The sequence below is a fragment of the Salmo salar genome, chromosome 13, assembly GCF_965601325.2.
Source record: "Salmo salar chromosome 13, fSalSal1, whole genome shotgun sequence".
Classification (NCBI taxonomy): domain Eukaryota; kingdom Metazoa; phylum Chordata; class Actinopteri; order Salmoniformes; family Salmonidae; genus Salmo; species Salmo salar.
This window is the reverse complement of record NC_138303.1, coordinates 79,678,934-79,705,205: the sequence shown is the minus strand read 5'-3', so window position 1 is coordinate 79,705,205 and position 26,272 is coordinate 79,678,934. Positions and strand designations below refer to the sequence as shown.

Genomic DNA, 26,272 nt, shown 5'->3' with positions numbered 1-26,272 from the left:
CCCCCCGCGCGTCCAGACCGGGTCAGAGAGACCCCCTGGCTCGGCCATGTGTTAGCAATGCGTATGTTATAACCCCCTCTGCAGTTGTCCAGGCCGGGTCAGAGCGAGCCCCCAGCTCGGCCATGTGTTAGGAGCCGTTCCCCCCCGCGTCCAGGCCGGGTCAGAGAGACCCCCATGTGTTAGCAATGCGTATGTTGTAACCCCCCCCCCCCCCCCCAGCCGTTGGACGGGTTATAGTGACCCCCCGGGCCGGGCGCGGCGCGTCAGCGTGCAGTCGGCCGGCCGTAGAGAGGCTACTAATATTGTCAGGAAGAAGAAGAAGAAAAAGAAAAAGATGAGGACAACGAGGACGACGATGAGGACAACGGCGAGGAATACGACCCCGCTGAGCGCGAGGCCGACGCCTCGCCACGGTCCCGGTTTCAGCGCGGCTCAGGTCCTGGAACAGATAGCCTCCTCGACCGAGAAGACGAAGAAGACTTTTGCGATTCCGAAGAGGGGGACGTTTCGGAAGACGAAGACGGCGAGGAATACGACCCCGAACGTGACGCTTGATGAGCCAGCGGTAGTATAGAGAGGTAGCGTCAGCGTCAGCAGCAGCATCAGTAGCAGCGTCATCGCCGCCGCCGCCGCTAATCTCCTTCCTCTCCCTCTCCCAAAAGGGCGCTGTCCTTTCCGACAGTACATCCCCAGCAAGCTGGCCAAATACGGCATCAAGTCGTGGGTGGCCTGCGACGCCAAGTCCAGCTACGCTTGGAAGATGCAAGTCTACACCGGTAAGGCGGCCGGCGGAGCCCCCGAGAAGAACCAGGGCGCGCGCGTCGTCCTCGATCTCACACAGGGGTTGCCCGGTGGTCACAACGTCACCTGCGACAATTTCTTCACCTCCTACGAACTCGGCCAGCGGCTCCTCGAGAGGAACCTCACCATGGTCGGCACGGTGCGAAAGAACAAGCCCGAGCTCCCTCCCGCGCTGCTCCAGTCAAAGGGCAGACAGGTCTCGTCCTCCAGGTTCGCCTTCACGCCCACCGCCACTCTGGTGGCCTACCTGGCAAAGAGAAATAAGTACGTGCTACTCCTGAGCACGCTGCACACGGAGGCCGACGTTAGCGATCGCCGTGACCGGAAGCCGGCCCTCATCCTAGACTACAACCGCAACAAGTGCGGCGTGGACAACCTAGACAAGGTGGTCGGCACCTACAGCTGCAGACGGATGACTGCCCGCTGGCCCCTGTTCATCTTCCACAACATCCTCGACGTGTCCTCCTACAACGCCTTTGTCATATGGCGAGAGATCAAGCCCGACTGGATGCCTCGGAAGCGGAACAAGAGGAGGGTGTTCCTGGAGCAGTGGGAAAGGTGCTTGTCAAGCCCTTGATACAAAGAAGGCAGCGTCTCCCCCGCACCGAAGCCGCGTCCGCGCTTGTCAAAGTCCTGCAGAGTGCCGACCGCGACGCGGCTCCTCCGCCAGCCCGGGAGCACGCCGCTGGCCCGGCCGCCGCCCCGCTAGTGGCGAGTAAGAGGAAGAGGTGTCAGCTCTGCCCGCCCAAGAAGGACGCCAAGACACACACGGCGTGCTGCAGGTGTAAGAAATACATCTGCAAAGGCTGTTCGCACGCCTACTGTCACACTTGTGCTCTCTGGGCCTTTAGCCGAGACGGGACAGGGTGACCCGCCCGGGACACGGGGAGTAGGCAGAATGGGAGGACAACGGAAGGGTTAAAATGGGATATAATAGTTGTATGTTTGAGAAATTTTAATTATGAGATTTTTGTTGTTTTGAATTTGCCGCCCTGCTATTTCACTGGCTGTTGAATAGTGTGTAACGCGGGTGGGACGCTAGCCCACATGTCCCAGAGAGGCTAACCCCTTACCCGTACCGTAAGTATAGCCCTAATTGCCCTAACCCTAACCCTAAACCTAACCCCTAAGCTTAAAATAGCCTTTGTCCTCATGGGGATGTGAGAAATGTCCCCACGAGGGAGAATTGTTTTACTAGCCTTGTGGGGACTTTTGGGGATTTTAGGTAACCACATGGATAGAAGAACCAATCAGATAAGACTGTAAGGACCTGCAGGTTCTCTATTTACAGTTCAATATAAAACAAATATATATTTAAAAAAAGTGAATTTGGTATCTTTCCTAAGGAGACAACCACCTTCTATAGATCAGCAGACCTGGGTTCAATGGATTCAAATAGTATTTGAAATCTATAAAATACTTTATTGAATTTGCCCGGCGCAATGGAACTAATGGAACATTTCCAAAAGGGCAAAACTCTGCCCACCTGGCTGGCATCTCAAACTATTTTAAAGATTTAAAATACCACTTGAACCCAGATCTGGGTAGATGGTTTTTCTAGGAAGCCAGCTTGGTTTTATTCCTGCTCATGCTGCCTTTCAATATACACCCCAGGAGGTTGTGTGAAAGCCTGGTCAAAAAATAAGAGGCAAGCTGCTTGTACCATGTCACGTTAAATGTGCTAAATGCCTTGCAGTGTTAGGGCTGGAGGTAGACTAACTGTGATGTTAATGTTTGAAGAACACATCCACCCTGCATTGTTCCCTGACTGATCTGCCGAATGTGGTGACATCTCACTTTCCCTTCGTTTTGCCCTTTCTGGCCTGCTATCTCTTAGGATGCACTGTTTGGATCTCAAAGAATTATGTCTAGATTTTAATGCAACTTATTATAATGCAGAAGTGCCCTTTGCTTAGATTAGCTTTTTAGTTCATTGTAGAGTTGAAGTACTTCTGAGAACGACTCAATATGATTCTAAATAGGCCTTCCTGCAATAGAAATGTTAACTTTAGGTCTATGCTGTATGCTACAGTAACTAGGGTAAATGCGGAAGCTATGCTTCAAGCATTATAATCATTTTGATCACTGCAACAGTGATGAGAGCGATACAGAGAGAGTGGGAGTAAGAGAGTAGGGGGATAGATAAAGAGTAAGCTAGAGTGGGAGTAAAAGAGAGGGAGAAAGAGAGAGTAAGTGAATGGGAGTAGATAGAGGGAGGGAGAGAAAGAGATGTCTGCCCTAAGCCCTCAGCTGACCCCTTTTATTGATGTAGGACACCAGACACATTGATGTATGTACACAGTGGTGGAAAAAGTACCCAATTGTCATACTTGAGTAAAAGTAAAGATGCCTTAATAGAAAATTGCAAAAGTGAAAGTCACACAGTAAAATACTACTTGAGTAAAAGTCTAAAAGTATTTGGTTTTACATATACTTAATATCAAAAGTACATTTAATTGCTAAAATAGACTTAAGTATCAAAAGTAAAAGTATAAATAATTTCAAATTCCTTATATTAAGCAAATCAGACGGCACCAGAAAAAAAAAACATAATTTACAAACGAAGAATTTGTGTTTAGTGGGTCTGCCAGATCAGAGGCAGTATGGATGATAAAGGATGTTCTCTTGATAAGTGTGTGAATTGGACCATTTTCCTGTCCTGCTAAGCATTCAAAATATAACTAGTACTTTTGGGTGTCTGTGAAAATGTATGAAGTAAAAAGTACATTATTTTCTTAAGGAATGTAGTAAAGTCAAAGTTGTCCAAAATATAACTAGTAAAGTACAGATACTCATAAAACGACTTAAGTAGTACTTTAAAGTTGTTTTACTAAGAAAAACATAATTGTACGTAAATAATTAGCCTACATGTCAAAGAGTAGGTGATAGCCTATGAGTATTGGCGACTATGAGTATTGGCGACTATCTGTCATGTCCAGACCGATGCTGACATGAGGGAGGCACCTGAAAATGTAGCCAAACTTCAATGAGACTTTTAATTACAAATGTAGTGCATTTGTAAAGTATTCAGACCCTTGACTTTTTTTCATATTTTGTTACCTTACAGCCTTATTTTAAAATGGATTAAAACCGTTTTTTCCCCTCATCAAACTACACACAATACCCCATAATGACAAAGCAAAAACTGTTTTTTTTTTAAATTGTTGCAAATGGATTAAAAATAAAAAACTTAAATATCACATTTACATAAGTATTCAGACCCTTTACTCAGTACTTTGTTGAAGCACCTTTGGCAGCGATTACAGCCTTGAGTCTTCTTGGGTATGACACTACAAGCTTGGCACACCTGTATTTGGGGAGTTTCTCCCATTCTTCTCTGCAGATCCTCTCAAGCTCTGTCAGGTTGGATAGGGAGTGTTGCTGCATGTTTTATATATACATTTTTTTTGCAATTTAACAACCCATGTTTGTTGTTGCGTCTTTAGATCTTCCCTGTTTTAAACTTTTTAAATTATATTTTCATCTCTGTCATTCTTGCACAGAACGACAAGCTGACCAATAGAATAAGTCAACTTTTCTACTAAAGGGATAATAGATTGACATAGGCTAATGTTACTCATCTTGTTGGCTGATGAAAAGTAAATGTGGACAGTTCTAACATCTTCAATATGCACCTTGTTTTTCTTTTTTCTTTATTTAACTAGGCAAGTCAGTTAAGAACAAATTCTTATTTTCAATGACGGCCTAGGAACAGTGTGTTAACTGCCTTGCTCAGGAGCAGAACGGCAGATTTTTACCTTATCAGCTCGGGATTCAATCTTGCGACCTTTCGGTTACTAGTCCAACACTCTAACCACTAGGCTACCTGCTGTTGCTTCCCCGATGTGTCTGTTTTCACTTATAGCCTACTTCGGAGCTGCGATGCCTGTGAGAAGGACCCGATCACATGGCGGGCATTGTCTAGCCTAGTGGTTAGACCACACTGTCGCATCATCGTCGGTGATCAGGCATACCCTCGTGGTGTCATCAGCAAACTTAATGATGGTGTTGGAGTCGTGAGTGGCCTCGCAGTTTTGGTTGAACAAGGAGTACAGGGGGGGACTAAGCACACAGCCCTGAGGGGCCCCCATGTTGAGAGTCAGTGTGGTGGATGTGTCTACCCTCACCACCTGGGGGCGGCACATCAGGAAGTCCAGGATCCAGTTGCAGAGGGAGGTGTTCAGTCCCAGGGTCCTTAGCTTAGTGATGAGCTTGGAGGGCACTATGGTGTTGAACGCTGAGCTGTAGTCAATGAACAGCGTTCTCACATAGATGTTCCTCTTGTCCTGGTGGGAGAGGACAGTGTGGAGTGCAGTAGAGATTGTGTCATCTGTGGATCTGTTGGGGCGGTATGCGAATTGAAATGTGTCCAGTTTGTCTGAGATGATGGTGTTGATGTGAGCCATGACCAGCCTTTCAAAGCATTTCATGGCTACAGATGTGAGTGCTACGGGGCAAAAGTTATTTAGACTTTATTTATTATTTTTCTTGAATCTTTATTTAAACAGGTAAGACCCATTTAGGTTAAAAGCCAGACTATAGGTTACCTTGGCTTTCTTGGGCACAGGGACTATGGTGGTCTGCTTGAAACGTGTACAGTTGAAGTCGGAAGTTTACATACACTACTTTGGCTTCTCTCCAGGCCTGAGGACAAAGACGTTCCTCTAGGCTCAGATTAAAGATATGACAGATAGGAGTGGCTATAGAGTCAGCTACCATCCTCAGTAGCTTTCCATCCAAGTTGTCAATGCCAGGAGGTTTGTCATTATACATTTTTCCACACCTCCTACACTAACTTTACAAAATTCAAACTTGCAATGGTTTTCTTTCATTATTAGTTTTTTTATGTTTGAATACAGTGGCTCACTGTTCATTGTTGGCATTTCCTTCCTAAGTTTGCCCACTGTGCCAATTAAGTAATCATTAAAATAAAATATGAAAGATGGAGTTTTTTTCCCATCATTATTTATATAATTGATCTTGGCTTCATAATACGGTTTCTTCAATTTTTTTGTTGAGTTTAGTAACATAATTTCTCAATTTGCAGTAAGTCAACCAGTCAGATGTGCAGCCAGACTTATTAGCCACTCCTTTTGCCCCATCTCTTTCAACCATACAGTTTTTCAATTGCTCATCAATCCATGGAGCCTTAACAGTTCTAACAGTCAGTTTCTTAACAGGTTCATGTTTATCAGTAATTGGAAAAAGCAATTTCAAAAATTCATCAAGTGCAGCATCTGGATGCTCCTCATTAATCACATCAGACCAACAAATATTTTTAACATCATCCACATAAGAGTCACAGCAAAGTATTTTGTATGATCTCTTATACACTATTTTAGGCCCAGCTGTTGGAACTTTGGCTTTCCTGGATATAGCCACTATATTGTGATCACTGCATCCAATGGGTACAGATACAGCTTTAGAACAAAGGTCTACAGTATTAGTAAAAAAGTGATTGATACATGTAGATTATCTTGTTCCTGTAGTGTTTGTAAACACCTCGGTAGGTTGATTAATAACCTGAACCAGATTACAGGCACTGGTTACAGAAAGAAGCTTCCTCTTGAGAGGACAGCTTCATGAAAAGCTGCCAATATTCAGGTCCCCAAGAAGGTAGACCTCTCTGTTTGCATCACATGCACTATCAAACATTTCACACACATTATTTAGATACTGACTTGGTGGCCTATAGCAACACCCCAAAATAAAAGGCTTTAAGTAAGGTGGGGGGCGGTGGTGAACAGCAATCTGCAGCTCGCGGTTGGGTTTCCCTTTCTAATCTGTCGTGTCTGCGATTTGCCTGAGCCACTCAAGGACTTTCACATTCTTGTTCTGAAGCCATCCCAGCATTACTTTGGCTGTATGCTTGGGGTCATTGTCCTGATGGAACGTACATCTTTTCCCCAGTCTGTTGTTTGCACTCTGAAGCAGGATCTCAAGGATTTGCCTGTATTTAGCTCGATTCATTGTTTCCTCTATTCTTACCAGTCTCCCAGTCCCTGTCACTCAAAAGCATGCCCATAGGATGATGCTGCCACCACCATGCTTCACGGTAGGGATGGTGTTAGACAGGTGATGAGCTGTGCCTGGTTTTCTTCAGACATAGTGCTTTGCATTCAGACCACAGAATATTTTGCCTTATGGTTGTAGTCTTTCATGTACCTTTTTGCAAACTCCAGACGTGCTGTCATGTGCCTTTTTCTCTGGAGTGGCTTCCGTCTGGTCACTCTACCATAAACCCAGATTGGTGAAGACTGTTGTTCTTCTGGCAGGTTCTCCTATCTCAGCCAAGAAACTCTGTAGTTGTGTCAGAATGGTCATTGGGTTCTTGGTCACCTCCCTGACTAAGGTCCTTCTTGCCCGGTTGCTCAGTTTGGTCAGTTACGCAGAGTCTGTGTAGTTCCATATTTTTTCAATTTACCAATGATGGAGAACACTGCTCTTGGAAACGTTCAACACTCTAGAAATGGTTTTATACCCTTTCCCAGATATGCCTCATCACAATTCTCTCTGAGATCTACAGACAGTTACTTGGACTTCATGGTGTAGCTTCTGTCTGACATGCACTGTCAACTGTGGGACCTTATATAGACAGGTGTGTTTATTACTAAATCATGTCCAATCAATTAAATAGGCCACAGGTGGACACCAATCAATTTGTAGCAACATCTCAAGGATGATCAATGGAAATTGGATACACCTGAGCTCAATTTGCAGTGTCATAGCAAAGGGGTGTGAATACTTATGTAAATTAGATGTCTGTATTTAATTTTCAATACATTTGCAAACATTTCTAAGAACCTGTTTTTACTTTGTCATTATGGGGTATTGCGTGTAGATGTGTGATCAATTTTGGGGGGGAATTCAGGCTGTAATACAACAAAATGTGGAATATGTCAAGGGGTATGATGGGGTATATTTTCTGAAGGCACTGTATCTGTACAGTTGAAGTCGGAAGTTTACATACACTTAGGTTGGAGTCATTAAAACTCGTTTTTCAACCACTCCACAAATGTCTTGTTAACAAACTATAGTTTTGGCAAGTCAGTTAGGACATCTACTTTGTGCATGACACAAGTAATTTTTCCAACAATTGTTTACAGAGATTATTTCACTTATAATTCACTGTATCACAATTCCAGTGGGTCAGAAGTTTACATACACTAAGTTGACTATGCCTTTAAACAGCTTGGAAAATTCCAGAAAATGATGTCATGGCTTTAGAATCTTTTGATATGCTAATTGGCATCATTTGAGTCAATTGGAGGTGTACCTGTGGATGTATTTCAAGGCCTACCTTCAAACTCAGTGTGTCTTTGCTTGACATCATGGGAAAATAAAAATAAATCAGCCAAGACTGGTTCATCCTTGGGAGCAATTTCCAAACGCCTACCACATTCATCTGTACAAGCAGTCTGTTCAAATAATAGTACGTTCTGTCTCCTAGAGATGAACATACTTTGGTGCGAAAAGTGCAAATAAATCCCAGAACAACAGCAAAGGACCTTGTCAAGATGCTGGAGGAAACAGGTACAAAAGTATCAATATCCACAGTAAAACGAGTCCTATATCAACAAAACCTGAAAGGCCGCTCAGCAAGGAAGAAGCCACTGCTCCAAAACCGCCATAAGAAAGCCAGACTACGGTTTGCAACTGCACATGGGGACAAAGATCGTACTTTTTGGAGAAATGTCCTCTGGTCTAATGAAACAAAAATAGAACTGTTTGGCCATAATGACCATCGTTATGTTTGGAGGAAAAAGGGGGATGCTTGCAAGCCGAAGAACACCATCCCAACCGTGAAGCACGGGGGTGGCAGTATCATGTTGTGGGGGTGCTTTGCTGCAGGAGGGATTGGTGCACTTCACAAAATAGATGGCATCATGAGACAGGAAAATTATGTGGACATATTGAAGCAACATCTCAACACATCAGTCAGGAAGTTAAAGCTTGGTCGCAAATGTGTCTTCCAAATGGACAATGACCCCAAGCATACTTCCAAAGTTGTGGCAAAATGGCTTAAGGACAACAAAGTTAAGGTATTGGAGTGGCCATCAGAAAGCCCTGACCTCAATCCTATAGACAATTTGTGGGCAGAACTGAAAAAGCATGTGCGAGCAAGGAGGCCTACAAACCTGTCTCAGTTACACCAGCTTTGTCAGGAGGAATGGGCCAAAATTCACCCAACTTATTGTGGGAAGCTTGTGGAAGGCTACCCAAAATGTTTGACCCAAGTTAAACAATTTAAAGTCAATGCTACCAAATACTAATTGAGTGTATGTAAACTTCTGGCCCACTGGGAATGTGATGAAAGAAATAAAAGCTGAAATAAATCATTCTCTCTACTATTATTCTGACATTTCACATTCTTAAAATAAAGTGGTGATCCTAACTGACCTAAGACAGGGACTTTTTACTAGGATTAAATGTCAGGAATTGTGAAAAACTGAGTTTAAATGTATTTGGCTAAGGTGTATGTAAACTCTCAACTTCAACTGTATGTATAGCAGACTGGGTCAGAGAGAGGTTGAAGATGTTATTGAAGACACTTGCCAGCTGGTCAGCGCATGCTCTGAGTACGCGTCCTGGTAATCTGCCTGGCCCTGCGGCCTTGTTAATGTTAACCTGATCTAAGGTTTTACTCACATCAGCTACAGAAAGCATCTGGGAACAGCTGGTGCTCTCATGCATGGTTCAGTGTTGCTTGCCTTGAAGCGAGCATAGAAGGCATTTAGCTCATCTAGTAGACTCGCGTCACTGGGCAGCTCGCGGTTGGGTTTCCCTTTGTAATCTGTGATAGTTTTGAAATACCCTTCCACATCCGACGAACTCAGAGCCGGCATAGTAGGATTCGATCTTAGTCCTGTATTAACTCTTTGCCTGTTTGAAGGCTCGTCGGAGGTCGTAGCGGGACTTCTTATAAGCGTCTGTATTAGTGTCCCGCTCCCTGAAAGTGGCAGCTCTAGCCTTTAGCTCAGTGTGGATGTTGCCTGTAATCCATGGCATCTGGTAGGGATGTAGGTTCACTGTGGAGACTGCATCGTCCATTCATTTATTATTGAAGCCGATGACTGATATGATAATTTCCTTAATGCCATCAGATGAATCCCAGAACATATTCCAGCCTGTGCTAGCGAAACAGTCCTGTACCTTAACATCCGCTTCATCGGACCACTTCCGTATTCGTCGCGACACTGGTACTTCCTGTTTGTGTTTTTGCTTGTAAGCAAAAATCAGGAGGATAGAGTTATGGTCAGATTTGCCAAATGGAGGGTGAGGGAGAGCATTGTATGCATTTCTGTGTGTGTAGTAAAGTTGAGTTAGAGTTTTTTCGCCTCTAGTTGCACAGGTGACATGCTGGTAGAAATGAGTCACTCTCACTCTGTGTTTCTTTGTGTGTGTGTGTGTGTATATGTGTGTGTGTGTGTGTGTGTGTGTGTGTGTGTGTGTGTGTGTGTGTGTGTGTGTGTGTGTGTGTGTGTGTGTGTGTGTGTGTGTGTGTGTGTGTGTGTGTGTGTGTGTGTGTGTGTGTGTGTGTGTGTGTGCAGTCAGTAATGATTTGGATACCCTTCCCTCAGACCTCACCTCCCCACCTTGCTTCAAATAAATGAATGAGTTCCACAGGGAGCTGTAGTAAAGCTCATTACAGTAAAGAGTGGAGAAAGCAGTCAGTGGCTCTCCAAGCTAAGAGCACCACCTGTCTGCTGGACACAGACTAGCCTACATCATCTTTCATTATGTGTAGGCTATTCAGAATATTTATCTAACAGACATGTGCATTGGTTATTGATGCCAAGCCACTGCCGGTTAAATTACAATCTTCATCTTCCCCTAGTTAAGTGTCTTCAAACCACCTCAGTAGTGTGGTCTGAGTGTGTTGTGTTATATTTGGTTTCCAGTCCCAGTGGTGTGGAGGAGATCTGATTGGACTGGAGGCTGTGTTTTCTCAGCTCTGTAACAGGATGTGTCCTGACTAGCGGGAGTTGACAGTCTCACTACCTCAGCTGTCCTCTCACTCTGCTCAGACTACTGTTGGCTTATGTCTTGTATGTCTTGGCACAGGCTGAAATGCCATCAGTGGCAGCACCATATCCGCTAACCACCCCTTCACACACTCTATACTCTCCCTTCTCTCAGACATATAGGCCTACAGTCGTCTCCCTTTCACTTTACAACTGTACCAAATGTACCCATTATCTGCTTGACAAGATTTAGTCATCTTTTCCTGTACAGAAGGCCACCCAAAGGGTAGCCTATTTTGCTGTGAATCTGGAATACTTTATCTAATACTGCGGGCCATGTTTCACTTATTTTTATTGAAATAAGCTAAATAATGTAAACCCGTATTGAATATATAGGCTAATCGTGATTCAGTTCTACTTCATAATTTCAACCAGCAGAGGTCACAATGACTGAAGCATTTGTGTCATACCCATGTATTCATAATAATATTTACACCCTGTTATCTCTCTCTCTCCTGTCCATCGTAGGCAGCAGGTATAGCAGACAGAGTCATGCTGAAAGGGGGCATGGCCAAGGCAGTGCTGCCCAAGCCAGGGCTCCAGGAGAGGGCCAAGCAAGCCTCCCTCGCCCCCTCTACCACCACCTCCACCACAGCTACAGGCATCAAAACCTCCAGATCCTCCAACACCCTGGCCACAGACCTGCGCCTTAGCAGGGTGAGTGGTGCCAGACACAGTAGATGACAGGGGCCCCACTGAACACCCAACATCTCCTTGATGAATGTTGGGAGGTTGGGAGTGGGACAGGTGGGAGGGAGATAGGGGAAGATACCACCCCTTACATTTTTCTAAGAGCATCTCTCTCCATTTGGATGACTGAAATAAATGTTTGAATTAGCCTACCTCTGCATCACCTACAGACACTGACCTCGGCGGGGTGTCACAAAGCATACACACTCTTAGGAAAAAAAGTGCTATCTAGAACCTAAAAGGGTTCTTCAGCTGTCCCCTTTCCACAGAGGGTTTTACATTGAACCCAAAAGGGTTCTACCTGGAACCAAAAAGGGCTGCACTGACAACATGATTATTTGCCAGAGAGTGCTTTTCAATTTAATACTAGTAGATTGAGGATGTTTTCCAATTGGTAAGGTAATCTGTGGTTTCCTAAATCCTGACTGAGTGTGTATGTATGTGTGTATTGTTCTAGCTGAAGAGGGCCAGTAGTGATGACACACTGGCCAAGCCTGCCCTGGGGGCAGCAGCCACAGGCTCACGCATGAAGAAGACTGTCACTGCAGGGGCCATCTCTGACCTGGCCGAAGGAAGACCTCGCAGCCTCTCAGGTAGGGTACCCATAGTTCAGTGCACACACACCCACACGTTTTGTTCTTCTATCCTCTTGGGGACATAACATTTATTTCCATTCAAAATCTTATTTTCCCTAACCTTAACCCAAACCCAAACCCTAAACCTAACTCCTAAACTTAAACTTAAACCTAACGACTAACCCATTACCCTAACCCTAATTCTAACCCTAATCCTAAACCGAATCACCTAAGCTTAAAATAGCTTTTGTCCTGGGGAAAAGTCCCCACAAGGGAGGATTTTTCTTGTTTTACTATCCTTGAGGGGACTTTTGGGGATTTTAGGTCCCCACATGGATAGAAGAACCAACCTCCACCCCACCACCCACACACACACATAGAGTGCATTCGGAAAGTATTCAGACCCCTTGACTTTTTCCATATTTTGTTACATTACAGCCTTATTCTAAAATGTATTACATATTTTTTTCTTCATCAATCAAAACACAATACCCGATAATGACAAAGCTAAAACAGTTTTTTTTACATTTTTGCAAATGTATTAAAAATTCAATGCTGAAATATGACATTTACATAAGTATTCAGAGCCTTCTTTGTTGAAGCCTCCCTTGTTGAAGCACCATTGGCAGCGATTACAGCCTCGAGTCTTCTTGTGTATGACAGTACAAGCTTGGCACACCTGTATTTGGGGAGTTTCTCCCATTCTTCTCTGCAGATCCTCTCAAGCTCTGTCAGGTTGGAAGGGGAGCGTTGCTGCACAGCTATTTTCAGGTGTCTCCAGAGATGTTCGATCGGGTTGAAGTCCGGGCTCTGGCTGGGCCACTCAAGGACGTTCAGAGACTTGTCCCGAAGCCACTCCTGCGTTATCTTGGCTGTGTGCTTTGGGTCGTTGTCCTGTTGGAAGGTGAACCTTCGCCCCAGTCTGGTTCTGAGCGCCCTGGACCACGTTTTCATCAAGGATCTCTGTACTTTGCGGCGTTCATCTTTTCCGATCCTGACTAGTCTCCCAGTCCCTGCCGCTGAAAAACATCACCACAGCATGATGCTGCCACCACCATGCTTTACCGTAGGGATGGTGCCAGGTTTCCTCCAAAGGTGTCGCTTGGCATTCAGGCCAAAGAGTTTAATCTTGGTTTCATCAGACCAGAGAATGTTGTTTTTCATGGTCTGAGAGTCTTTAGGTGCCTTTTGGCAAACTCCAAGCGGGCTGTCATGTGCCATTTACTGAGGAGTGGCGTCCCTCTGGCCACTCTACCATAAAAGCCTGATTGGTGGAGTGCTGCAGAGATGGTGGTCCTTCTGGAAGGTTCTCCCATCTCCACAGAAGAACTCTGGAGCTGTCAGAGTGACCATCGGGTTCTTGGTCACCTCCCTGACCAAGGCCCTTCTCCCCTGATTGCTCACTTTGGCCGGGAAGAGGCTTGGTGGTTCCAAACTTCTTCCATTTAAGAATGTTGGAGGCCACTGTGTTCTTCAATACTGCAGACATTTTTTGGTGCCCTTTCCCAGATCTGTGCCTCGACACTATTCTGTCTCAGAGCTCTACGGACAATTCCTTCAACCTCATGGCTTGGTTTTTGCTCTGACATGCAATGTCAATTGTGGGACCTTATATAGACAGGTGTGTGCCTTTCCAAATCATGTCCAATCAATTGAATCTACCACAGGTGGACTCCAATAAAGTTGTAGAAACATCTCAAGGATGATCAATGGAAACAAGATGCACCTGAGCTCAATTTTGAGTTTCATAGAAAAGGGTATGAATACTTATGTAAATAAGGTGTTTCTGTTTTTTATTTGTATTAAATTTGCAAAAATGTCTACAAACCTGTTTTCACTTTGTAGTTAGGTGGTATTGTGTGTAGATTGATGAGGGAAAATTTGTATTTAATACATTTTAGAATAAGGCTATAACTTAACAAAATGTGGAAAAAGTCAAGGGGTTTGAATACTTTCTGAAATGCACTGTATATGTACATGCATGCTACACACACACACATCACAACTGCTGCAATCAGACTCTTATTATTACACTGCACAATTTAAACACTACCCTCCAATCCCCCCTTCCCCAAAACACGTGTAAATATTGGACTCTAAATTGTGTGTTATTCTTATGCTAAAAGGTTTATTCTATTCTACTGAGCCATTTACTTTATGTTTGTATTATTATATTTTCTTATTTCTTATTGTTATTGCATTGTCGAGAAGGAACCTGCAATAAGCATTTCGTTGGACGGTGTATACCATGTGTATCCTGTAAATATGACTAATAAAACATGAAACTTGAAACACACTCACACAATCACACGTCCCTTTTAATTCCTCTTTCTTTGTTATCCATATGAAACAATATTCCACCTGAAAATAAAATGTAAACTCTGGGTCCTTCCTACAAAAAGTAACTGAATGGCCAAATATCAATCAATGTTATTCTATCAAATATTGTTGTTGACTTTTTGTATGCTGAGTCATCTGTCTGTGTGAAATAATCACACACACTGCATTTACGTATCAGAGAGGATAATGGTGTTTTTCCAATAATCAGTTCAGAATCACATTTCACTCCTTGTTGTAGTCCCTGTTGCTGATCTCATTTTGCTCTGTGATGTACAACCAGAGAGATATCGGGTACAACTTCCCCTGATGGCCACTAGAGGGCCATAGAGCATCACTCTGATTTGCTAAAAAGGCTCAAGTTCTACAACACAAGCTATAAAGAACTTTCCCTGAAATCCCCTCTTTATTTTCATATCTGTTCAGTGTCTAGCTGGCCTGTTGGGATGCAGGTGGTTGTCTGAGTAGTCTCCTATTGATTCTGGGTCCAAACCTGACACAGTGAGTGGACATTATCGTTGTCTGCCCCTCTAACGACCTCTGAATAGTTCTCTGAACTGTGGCCATTTGTTCTGCCATGATACGGAAAATATGAGGACTTATTTTCCAATAGGATAGGTCGGAGCTTATTGAAAAGGAAAGAATGATCATCATTGTTCTCCTTAGAGAGATTTGTGTGTTGTGTGTGTGTGTGTGTGTGTGTGTGTGTGTGTGTGTGTGTGTGTGTGTGTGTGTGTGTGTGTGTGTGTGTTTGTGTGATGCGTGTGCACACACATAAAGTATGTGTCTTTGTGTGTGTGTGCATTAGTGCAGCAAGCGTGAATGTGTTGGGTTGTTGTTAGTGAGTTACACACTCAGATGTTTAGTGTTAGGGACAGTCAGTCAGGGGTTCCAACATGGGTGAGCATGAGGACATGGAACAAAAGAACACCCAGAACATGTTTGACTGAGTTGACTGTGTTGGAACCTCAATAACAACCATAGCAAATTAACCCAGGGCTCTGTCATTGTGACAGCATAATACTGTAACTGTATCACACTTTCACACACTGGACACATACTGTACACATCAATCATCAAGATAGATGTCTCAATTACAGCTGTCATTCATTATAGGCTATATTTTCTAAATATTTTGACTTGTTCACTGTTTAAAGTCATTTGGATTTGCCATAAATTTATATTAGATTCAACTATACTTTATAGTCTGTTTTACACTGAAATTTGAATTGCATTATATGTTCCATGTCACATAAGTATTTAATGCATTACACAATTAAGGCTCTTGTAATGATTTTCTAAGCATGTGAATAACATGCTGTCTGGGTTTTGACTGAACCGAGCATAAGGACTAACCCTTCCATGTGAGTTCCATGTATCCCAAGTTTCTTTCCCGGGCCACATTATCTTTACCGCCGGCATCCAAATGGACCCCATAAAGGTGAGAGCAGTCATCGACTGGCCCCGTCCCACCTCACTCAAACATGTCCAGCGGTTCCTCGGGTTTGCCAATTTTTACAGGCTTTTTATATACGCAACTTTGGTGCGGTGGCAGCGCCTCTCACGGCCCTAAACCGCCAGTCCCTGAAACGTTTTTGCTGGACCCCAAAGCCAACAGGGCATTCGGGAAGCTCAAGGGATGTTTCACCTCCGGACCCATCCTCGTCCATCCTGATCCTACCCGTCCCTTTGTGGTAGAGGTGGATGCCTCAGACACCGGGGCAGGGGTGGTCCTTTCACAGCGGAACAAGGGGGACAAGAAACTGCACCCATGTGCCTTTCTCTCCAAGCGGTTCTCGCCAGCGGAACACAACTACGATGTAGGCAACCGGGGGCTCTTGGCAGTTAAGTGGACCCTTAAGGGGTGGAGACACTGGTTGGAGGGGGCACCTCATCCTTTCGTGATTTGGACGGACCATAAGAACTTGTTCTCCATTCAAGAAGCCAAGAGGTTAAACGCTCACCAGGTTAGGTGGGCTCTGTTCTTTAACAGGTTCAACTTCACACTAGCCTATCGCCCGGGATCCAAGAATCAGAAAGCAGACGCCTTGTCCCGCCAACACGATGTCTCTAACAAGGAGAGGGACTACGAGCTCATCATCCCCAGCTTCCGCATTGTGGCCCCTGTAATAAGGAGTATTGAGACCACGGTCTGACAAGCACTAACAGATTTTATGTTCCGTGATCAGCCCGTTCCCAAGTACTACAATGGGGACACTCCTCTAAATTAGGGGTCTGGGGTTAATCGGACAGTGGAGTTCCTGAGGTGGAAATTCTGGTTACCCAACAGGATTGAGGATGTGAGATCCTTCGTTACGGCCTGCTCCACCTGGGCCCAGAGCAAGTCCTCACAACAGCGACCGGTTGGGTTTCTCCAACCTCTGCCAATCTCCAGCCAGCCCTGGTCCCACCTGTCCGTAGACTTTATCACAGGCTTACCCCCATCCCAAGGGCTTACCTCGATCCTGGTGGCCGTCAATCGGTTTTCCAAGGCAGCCCATTTCATTGCCTTACCTAAGTTTCCCTCAGCAAAGGAGACCGCTAATCTCATGATTACCCATGTCTTTCGACTACACGGACTTCCCCTGGACATGGTCTCAGATCGTGGGCCCCAGTTCGTCGCACGGTATTGTAAAGCCTTCTCCCTTTTGGGGGTGTTGGTAAGTCCCTCCTCGGGGTTCCACCCACAGTCGAATGAGCAAACGGAGCAGGCCAACCAGGAGCTGGAGAAGTTCCTCCGCTGTTTCGTCTCCAACCAGGCCAGCAACTGTAGCAAGTGCCTCATCTGGGCTGAGTATGCTCACAACACACTGCCGAACTCGTCCATTGGACTGTCGCCATTTGAGTGTGTGTGTGTGTCCCCCCCCCCTGTTTCCTGAACAAGAGGGCGAAGCGGGGTGCCATCAGCCGAGGCATTCATTCGATGAGGTCTCTGCACATGGATCAGAGCGCGATCCTCCTTGCTCCCCTCGTCTGCCTGACACCAACACCAGGCAAACCGGCACCGAAGGCCTCTTCGGCTCCTCCGACCGGGTCAACGGGTGTGGCTGTCCACCCGTGATCTTCCCTTAAGGGTGGATTTGCGGAAGATCACTCCACGCTATATAGGACCATTCATGATCCTGAGTCACAGATTCCTCGTCTGGTCTCTTCTCTGCACCTGGGTCCAACCCCACCACGTCACAGCCATGGCTTGTTGGCCAAAGCCTATGGGGAAATTAATGGGGTTTTTGGAGGGTGTTTGGATAAATCCGACAATAAGTTATGTGTTAAACACAGGTTTAGGAGATTTTACATGTTTTGTTCTATGAGATAATCTTCCATCAGCTAACATCACGTTTTGTGAATTTTTAAGAATTTATGTCATCAAAACAAGCACAAGCACATAAAGGCCTCATAATTCATAAAGATCATGTTAACTGACTGATAATGTCTCCTAGAATGAAATGATCTCCTAAGGCTGTGTTAACCTCAGACCTTATTTTCGGCGTTTATCCCAAAACACCATGCTTTCCCAATTAATTTACCCTATTGGAATGACTGAACGAACCAGAGGTAACTAATTTCCGGATTTGGACTACAAGCTGGTGAGCTCTATTGTGGAAGAACGCTGTGCAATTTCATGTGTTTGGCAGCATTGTGTGTGAATACCACAAAGTAGGGTGGAGCAGGATCTGATCACACTAGACCTACTTTAACTGGCTTTGACTGACTGAATGGCTGACTGCAGCTTGCCTGTGCTCTTGCTGTTCCTACTGTGTGTACAATACACGATGGAAGTATTCAGACCCCTTCACTTTTTTCTAAATTTTGTTACGTTACAGCCATATTCTAAAATGGATTAAATAACACATTTTCCTCATCAATCTACACACAACACCTCATAATGACAAAGCGAAAACAGGTTTTTAGAAATGTATTCAGACCCTTTGCTATGACAGTCGAAATTGAGCTCAGTTGCATCCTGTTTCCGTTGATCATCCTTGAGATGTTTCTACAACTTTATTGGAGTCCACCTGTGGTAAATTCAATTGATTGGACATGATTTGGAAAGGCACTCACCTGTCATTATAAGGTCCCACAGTTGACATTGCATGTCAGAGCAAAAACCAAGCCATGAGGTCGAAGGAATTGTCCGTGGAGCTCCGAGACAGGGTTGTTTCGAGCCACAGATCTGGGGAAGGGTACCAAAAAATGTCTGCAGCATTGAAGGTCCCCAAGAACACAGTGGCCTCCATCATTCATAAACAGAAGAAGTTTGGAACCACCAAGACTCTTCCTAGAACTGTCCATCGGGCCAAACTGAGCAGTCGGGGGAGAAGGGCCTTGGTCAGGGAGGTGACCAAGAACCTGATGGTCACTCTGACAGAGCTCCAGAGTTCCTCTGTGGAAGAGAACCTTCCAGAAAGACAACCATCTCTGCAGCACTCCACCAATCAGGCATTTATGGTAGAGTGGCCAGACGGAAGCCACTCAGTAAAAGGCACATGACAGCCCGCTTGGAGTTTGCCAAAAGGCACCTAAAGGACTCTCAGACCATGAGAAACAACATTCTCTGGTCTGATGAAACCAAGATTGAACTATTTGGCCTGAATGCCAAGCCTCACGTCTGGAGGAAACCTGCCACCATCCCTACGGTGAAGCACGGTGGTGGCAGCATCATGCTGTGGTGATGTTTTTCAGCGGCAGGGACTGGGATACTAGTCAGGATCGAGGGAAAGATGAACGTAGCAAAGTACAGAGATATTCTTGATGAAAACCTGCTCCAGAGCGCTCAGGACCTCAGACTGGGGCAAAGGTTCACCTTCCAACAGGACAATGACCCTAAGCACACAGCCAAGAGAATGCAGGAGTGGCTTCGGGACAAGTCGCTGAATGTCCTCGAGTGTCCCAGCCAGAGCCCGGACTTGAACACGAATATCTGTAGAGATACCTGAGAATAACTGTGCATCGAGGCTCCCCATTCAACCTGACAGAGCTTGAGAGGATCTGCAGAGGAGAATGGGAGAAACTCCCCAAATACAGGTGTGCCAAGCTTGTAGCGTTATACCCAAGAAGACAACGCTGTAATCACTGCCAAATGTGCTTCAACAAAGTACTGAGTAAAGGGTCTGAATACTTATGTAAATGTGATATTTCTGTTTTAGTTTTTTTAATATACATTTGCAAACATTTATAAAACCTAGTTTTTGCTTTGTCGTTATGGGGTACTGGGTGTAGATTGTTTTTCCCTCCCTCATCAATCTCATCCATTTTAGAATAAGGCTGTCATGTAACAAAATGTGGAACTAGTCAAGGAGTCTGAATACTTTCCGAATGCGTTGTACATACAGGTTTGAGACAGAGATAATGATGAATTTCATCAGGCTACACTCGCCTCAATGTCTGTGATATATTACATCCTGTGTTAAAAGTATTGTAATGGCTTTCCAAATACCTGGAGTAATTCCATGTTAACAGAATGATACTGAGACTCTTCACTTTTTGCTGAGATTTTTCACTTTAAAATGTGTGTCAAACAATAACCAATGATTGCCAAGTCAAACAAACCATACAACTCTATGCACAATAATTCCCACTGTAGATTTTTGCAAAAACACATTTACTTGAATAACAGTGCAGATGCAAAGTTTGTTAACAGAATTATGTCACAAACAGCACAAACGGTCATATGTTTGTGAGGAATAGCTTTATCCAACAAACCTCTGGTTATCTTTAAATTGACATGTCAGCCAAAGACAAATATTAGGCCTACAATTAGGTATTGGACGGACATACAGTACGAGTCAAAAGTTTTACTATTTTCTACATTGTAGAATAATAGTGAAGACATCAAATCTATGAAATAACACATATGGAATCATGTAGTAACCAAAAATGTGTTAAATAAATGAAAATATATTTTAGATTCTTCAAAGTAGCCACCTTTGCCTTGATGACCGCTTTGCACATTCTTGGCATTCCCTTAACCAGCTTCACCTGGAATGATTTTCCAACAGTCTTGAAGAGTTCCCACATATGCTGAGCACTTGTTTCCTTCACTCTGCGGTCCAACTCTTCCTAAACCATCTCAATTGGGTTGAGGTCGGGTGATTGTGGAGGTCATTGTCCTGTGGAAAAACAAATGATAATTCCACTAAGCACAAACCAGATGGGATGGCATATCGCTGCAGAATGCTGTGGTAGCCATGCTGGTTAACCTCTTACATCTAGACGTTCCGCTAGCGGAACACCTGCTCCAATATCCAATGATGGGCGTGGCGCGAAATACAAATTCCTCTAAAATCCGAAAACTTCAATTTTTCAAACATATGACTATTTTACAGCATTTTAAAGACAAGACTCTCGTTAATCTAACCACACTGTCCGATTTCAAAAAGGCTTTACAGCGAAAGCAAAACATTAGATTATGTCAGCAGAGTACCCAGCCATAAATAATCAGACACCCATTTTTCAAGCTAGCATATAATGTCACAAAAAACAAAACCACAGCTAAATGCAGCACTAACCTTTGATGATCTTCATCAGATGACACACCTAGGACATTATGTTATACAATACATGCATGTTTTGTTCAATCAAGTTCATATTTATATCAAAAACCAGCTTTTTACATTAGCATGTGACGTTCAGAACTAGCATACCCCCCGCAAACCTCCGGTGAATTTACTAAATTACTCACGATAAACGTTCACAAAAAACATAACAATTATTTTAAGAATTATAGATACAGAACTCCTTTGTGCAATCGAGGTGTCCGATTTTAAAATAGCTTTTCGGTGAAAGCACATTTTGCAATATTCTGAGTAGATAGCCCAGCCATCACGCTAGCCATTTAGACACCGACCAAGTTTAGCCCTGACCAAACTCCGATTTACTATTACAAAAGTTTGATTACCTTTGATGTTCTTCGTCAGAATGCACTCCCAGGACTGCTACTTCAATAACAAATGTTGGTTTGGTCCAAAATAATCCATCGTTATATCCAAATAGCGGCGTTTTGTTCGTGCGTTCAAGACACTATCCGAAGTGTAAATAAGGGTCACGAGCATGGCGCAATTCGTGACAAAAAAATTCTAAATATTCCATTACCGTACTTCGAAGCATGTCAACCGCTGTTTAAAATCCATTTTTATGCCATTTTTCTCGTAAAAAAGCGATAATATTCCGACCGGGAATCTGCGTTTAGGTAAACAGAGGAAAGAAAACAAAGCATTCGGGCGACGCGGGCACGCGCCTGAGTCTCACAGTACTGTAACCAGCCACTACCCAAACGTGCTACTTTTTTTCAGCCAGAGCCTGCAAAGCCACGATTCAGCTTTTTGACGCCTTCTGAGAGCCCATGGGAGCCGTAGGAAGTGTCACGTAACAGCAGAGATCCTTTGTAATGGATAGAGATAATCAAGAAGGGGAAGAAATTGTCAGAGTATGAGTTCTGTTATACTCACAGACACCATTCAAACAGTTTTAGAAACTTTAGGGTGTTTTCTATCCAAAGCCAATAATTATATGCATATTCTAGTTACTGGGCAGGAGTAGTAACCAGATTAAATCGGGTACGTTTTTTATCCAGCCGTGTCAATACTGCCCCCTAGCCCTAACAGGTTAAAAGTTCTTGAAATTTTCCGGATTGACTGACCTTCATGTCTCAATGTAATGATGGACTGTTGTTTCTCTTTGCTTATTTGAGCTGTTCTTGCCATAATATCGACTTGGTCTTTTACCAAATAGGGCTTGGTCTTTTACCATCGTCTGTATACCACCCCTACCTTGTCATCACAAAACTGATTGGCCCAAACGCATTAAGAAGGAAAGAAATTCCACAAATTAACTTTTAATAAGGCACCCCTGTTAATTGAAATGCATTCCAGGTGGCTACCTCATGAAGCTGGTTGAGAGAATATCAAGAGTGTGCAAAGCTGTCATCAAGGTAAATGGTGGCTACTTTGAAGAATCTCACATAAAATATATTTTGATTTGTTTAACACTTTTTTGGTTATTACATGATTCCATACTGTATGTATTATTTCAAAGTGTTGATGTCTTCACTATTATTCTACAATGTATAAAATAGTACAAAAATTAAGAAAAACCTTTTGAATGAGTAGGTGTGTCCAAACTTTTGACTGGTTCTGTAGATTTGTGTATAGTAACCATATTGTTCATGGAGTATCCCTTGTAAAATCCCTCTGTGGTAGCAGACTAGCAGTGTTTGTTTATTCAAGGCACATCCACACAGTGTTTGGGGGTTGTGTTTTGGGTAGATTGCTAATTCACATCTCTTTAGGGCTGTTGATTAGAGGCTTAACAAATTGATTTTTAGTTTGACAAAGGGCTCCTGGGAGCTGAGTGAGACTGTGAAACCAGGCACCAAGTGTGGCGCAGAATAACTTTCTCAAGCTCTCACACAATTAAACCCAGATTAGCTTTAAATGTATCAAGGGGCTTTAATGAAAGAAGTTTGTTTTTCAAGATTTTCACACTGCAGGATACAAATGAGATTATTATACTTTGTGCCTGCATAATGATTTCATCAGGCAACTTCCTAAATAATTCCTTACTCTTCAGCCATGTTATGGGACCGGATTTTGTAAAAAAAACAAAAAAACATTTGATTGTAAAGCACTCTGCATCTTAAGGAGGAGGGCACAGAGTCCACTTAGCCTTGTTTTTTTAACCTTTATTTAACTAGGCAAGTCAGTTAAGAACAATTTCTTATTTTCAATGACAGCCTAGGAACAGTGGGTTAACTGCCTTGTTCAGGGGCAGAACGACAGATTTGTACCTTGTCAGCTCAGGGATTCGATCTTGCAACCTTTCGGTTACTAGTCCAATGCTCTAACCACTAGGGTACTTGCCACCCCTTGTGTTAAGTGATTGCAAGCTGTGCCAATTTATTCCCTCAGCCGAAGATGTTGAAGTCAAAATAAGCTAAGTTGGCCTTTATATTCAATCAAAATCATAAGAGACAGATGGATATTTCTCCACAGGGATTTCATGTTTGAATCATTCTATCTGTCTCCTCCACACAAGTGAGTGCAGGTAGCCTAGATGTTAGAGGGGTGGGCCAAGAACCAAAAGGTTGCTGGATTGAATCCCCAAGTTGACAAGGTAAAAATCTGTCGTTCTGCGCCCCAACCAAAAGGTTGCTGGATTGAATCCCCAAGTTGACAAGGTAAAAATCTGTCGTTCTGCGCCCGGGGAACCCACTGTTCCCTGGACTCTGTGGATGTCGATTAAGGCAGCCCCCGGCACCCGATTGATTCAGAGGGGTTGGGTTAAATGCGGGAGACACATTTCAGGTTTCATTTATGTATTTTTTCACCTCAATTTAACCAGGTAGGCCAGTTGAGAACAAGTTCTCATTTACAACTGCGACCTGGCCAAGATAAAGCACAGCAGTGTGACAAAAACAACAACATAGAGTTACACATGGGATAAACAAACGTACAGTCAATAACACAATAGAAAACTCTATGAACAGTGTGTGCAGATGTAGTAAGATTAGGGAGATAAGGCAATAAATAGGCCATAGTGGCGAAATAATTACAATTTAGCATTAACACTGGAGTGATAGATGTGCAGATGATGATGTGCAAGTAGAGATATTGGGGTGCAATAGAGCAAAAAATATATATAACAATTTGGGGATGAGGTAGTTGGGTGGGCTATTTACAGATTGGCTGTGTACAGGTGCAGTGATCGGTAAGCTGCTCTGACAGCGGATGCTTAAAGTTAGTGTGGGAGATATAAGACTCCAGCTTCAGTGATTTTTGCAATTCGTTCCAGTCATTGGCAGCAGAGAACTGGAAGGAAAGGCAGCCAAAGGAAGTGTTGGCTTTGGGGATGACCAGTGAAATATATCTGCTGGAGCGCGTGCTACGGGTGGGTGTTGCTATGGTGACCAGTTATCTGGTCACTGCCATCGATAAAAGACAGTACTGTGCAGCTGTATTCATCGACCTGGCCAAGGCTTTCGACTCTGTCAATCACAGCATTCTTATCGGCAGACTCAACAGCCTTGGTTTCTCAAATGAATGCCTCGCCTGGTTCACCAACTACTTTTCAGACAGAGTTCAGTGTGTCAAATCGGAGGGCCTGTAGTCCGGACCTCTGGCAGCCTCTATGGGGGTGCCACAGGGTTCAATTCTCGGGCCGACTCTTTTCTCTGTATACATCAATGATGTCGCTCTTGCTGCTGGTGATTCTCTGATCCACCTCTATGCAGACGACACCATTCTGTATACATCTGGCCCTTCTTTGGACACTGTGTTAACAAACCTCCAAACGTGCTTCAATGCCATACAACACTCCTTCTCTGGCCTCCAACTGCTCTTAAATGCTAGTAAAACTAAATGCATGCTCTTCAACCGATTGCTGCCTGCACCCGCCCATCTGACTACCATCACTACTTTGGACTTAGAATATGTGGACAACTACAAATACCTTCGTGTCTGGTTAGACTGTAAACTCTCCTTCCAGACTCACATTAAGCATAACCAATTGAAAATTAAATCTAGAATTGGCTTCCTATTTCACAACAAAGCCTCCTTCACTCATGCTGCCAAACATACAGTTCAAGTCTGAAGTTTACATATACTTAGGTTGGAGTCATTAAAACTCATTTTTCAACCACTCCACAAATTTCTTGTTAACAAACTATAGTTTTGGCAAGTCAGTTAGGACATCTACTTTGTGCATGACACAAGTAATTTTTCCAACGATTGTTTACAGACAGATTATTTCACTGTATCACAATATCAGTGGGTCAGAAGTTTACATACACTAAGTTGACTGTGCCTTTAAATAGCTTGGAAAATGATGTCATGGCTTTAGAAGCTTCTGATAGGCTAATTGACATAATTTGAGTCAATTGGAGGTGTACCTGTGGATGTATTTCAAGGCCTACCTTCAAACTCAGTGCCTCTTTGCTTGACATCATGGGAAAATCAAAAGGAATCTGCCAAGACCTCAGAAAAACAATTGTAAACCTCCACAAGTCTGGTTCATCCTTGGGAGCAACGTGGTACCTTCAGCAACGCCTGAAAGTACCACTTCATCTACACAAAATATAGTACAAGTATAAACACCATGGGTGTCACGCCTTGACCGTAGAGATCCTTATTATTCTCTATTATTCTCTATGTTTGGTTAGGTCACGGTGTGACTCGGGTGGGGAAGTATATGTTTTCTGTTTCTTTGTTTTTGGGCCAAGTGTGGTTCCCAATCAGAGGTAGCTGTCTATCGTTGTCTCTGATTGGGAATCATACTTAGGCAGCCTGTTTTCCACCTGTGTTTGTGGGAGGTTATTTTCTGTTTAGCATTCTGTGCCTGACAGAACTGTGCGCTTTAGTTTTTTCGCCTTTTGTTATTTTGTTTGAGTGTGTTGTGAAATAAATGATCATGAACACTTACCACGCTGCGCCTTGGTCCACTTCTCCCTCTAACGACGTGCGTTACAGAACCTCCCACCTAAAACGAACCAGGCAGCGTGGCCAGGATAGTTGGACATGGGAGGAAATCCTGGACGGCAAAGGGCACTGGACGCAGATTGGGGAGTATCGCCGTCCAAGCGAGGAGATAGAGGCAGCAAAGGAGGAACGGCGACGCTACGAGGAATTAGCACAGCAACAACGGAAGCCCGAGAGGCAGCTCAACAAAAAACAATTTGTGGGTGGGGGGGGCACACGAGGAAATTGGCAGAGTCAGGGTTGAGACCTGAGCCAACTCCCCGTGCTTACCGTGGGGAGCATGTGACCTGTCGGGCACCGTGTTATGCGGTGATGCGCACTGTATCTCCAGTGCACATTCATAGCCCGGTGCGCTCTGTGCCTGCACCCCGCA

At 44.0% G+C, this 26,272-nt stretch overlaps 1 protein-coding gene across 3 annotated transcripts in view; it reads left to right on the top strand.

Annotated features, from left to right (window-relative positions):
* The window catches only part of LOC106567978 (cytospin-B-like), a 177,955-nt gene that overhangs the window by 44,723 nt on the left and 106,960 nt on the right, over positions 1-26,272 (top strand). For all 3 annotated transcript variants that reach the window (XM_014137916.3, XM_014137915.3, XM_045693566.2), the window contains exons 2-3: positions 11,295-11,483; positions 11,974-12,109. In XM_014137916.3, coding sequence (XP_013993391.1) covers positions 11,319-11,483; positions 11,974-12,109 — 301 coding nt within the window. In that variant the 5' untranslated portion in view covers positions 11,295-11,318. The remainder of the gene's footprint in view (positions 1-11,294; positions 11,484-11,973; positions 12,110-26,272) is intronic.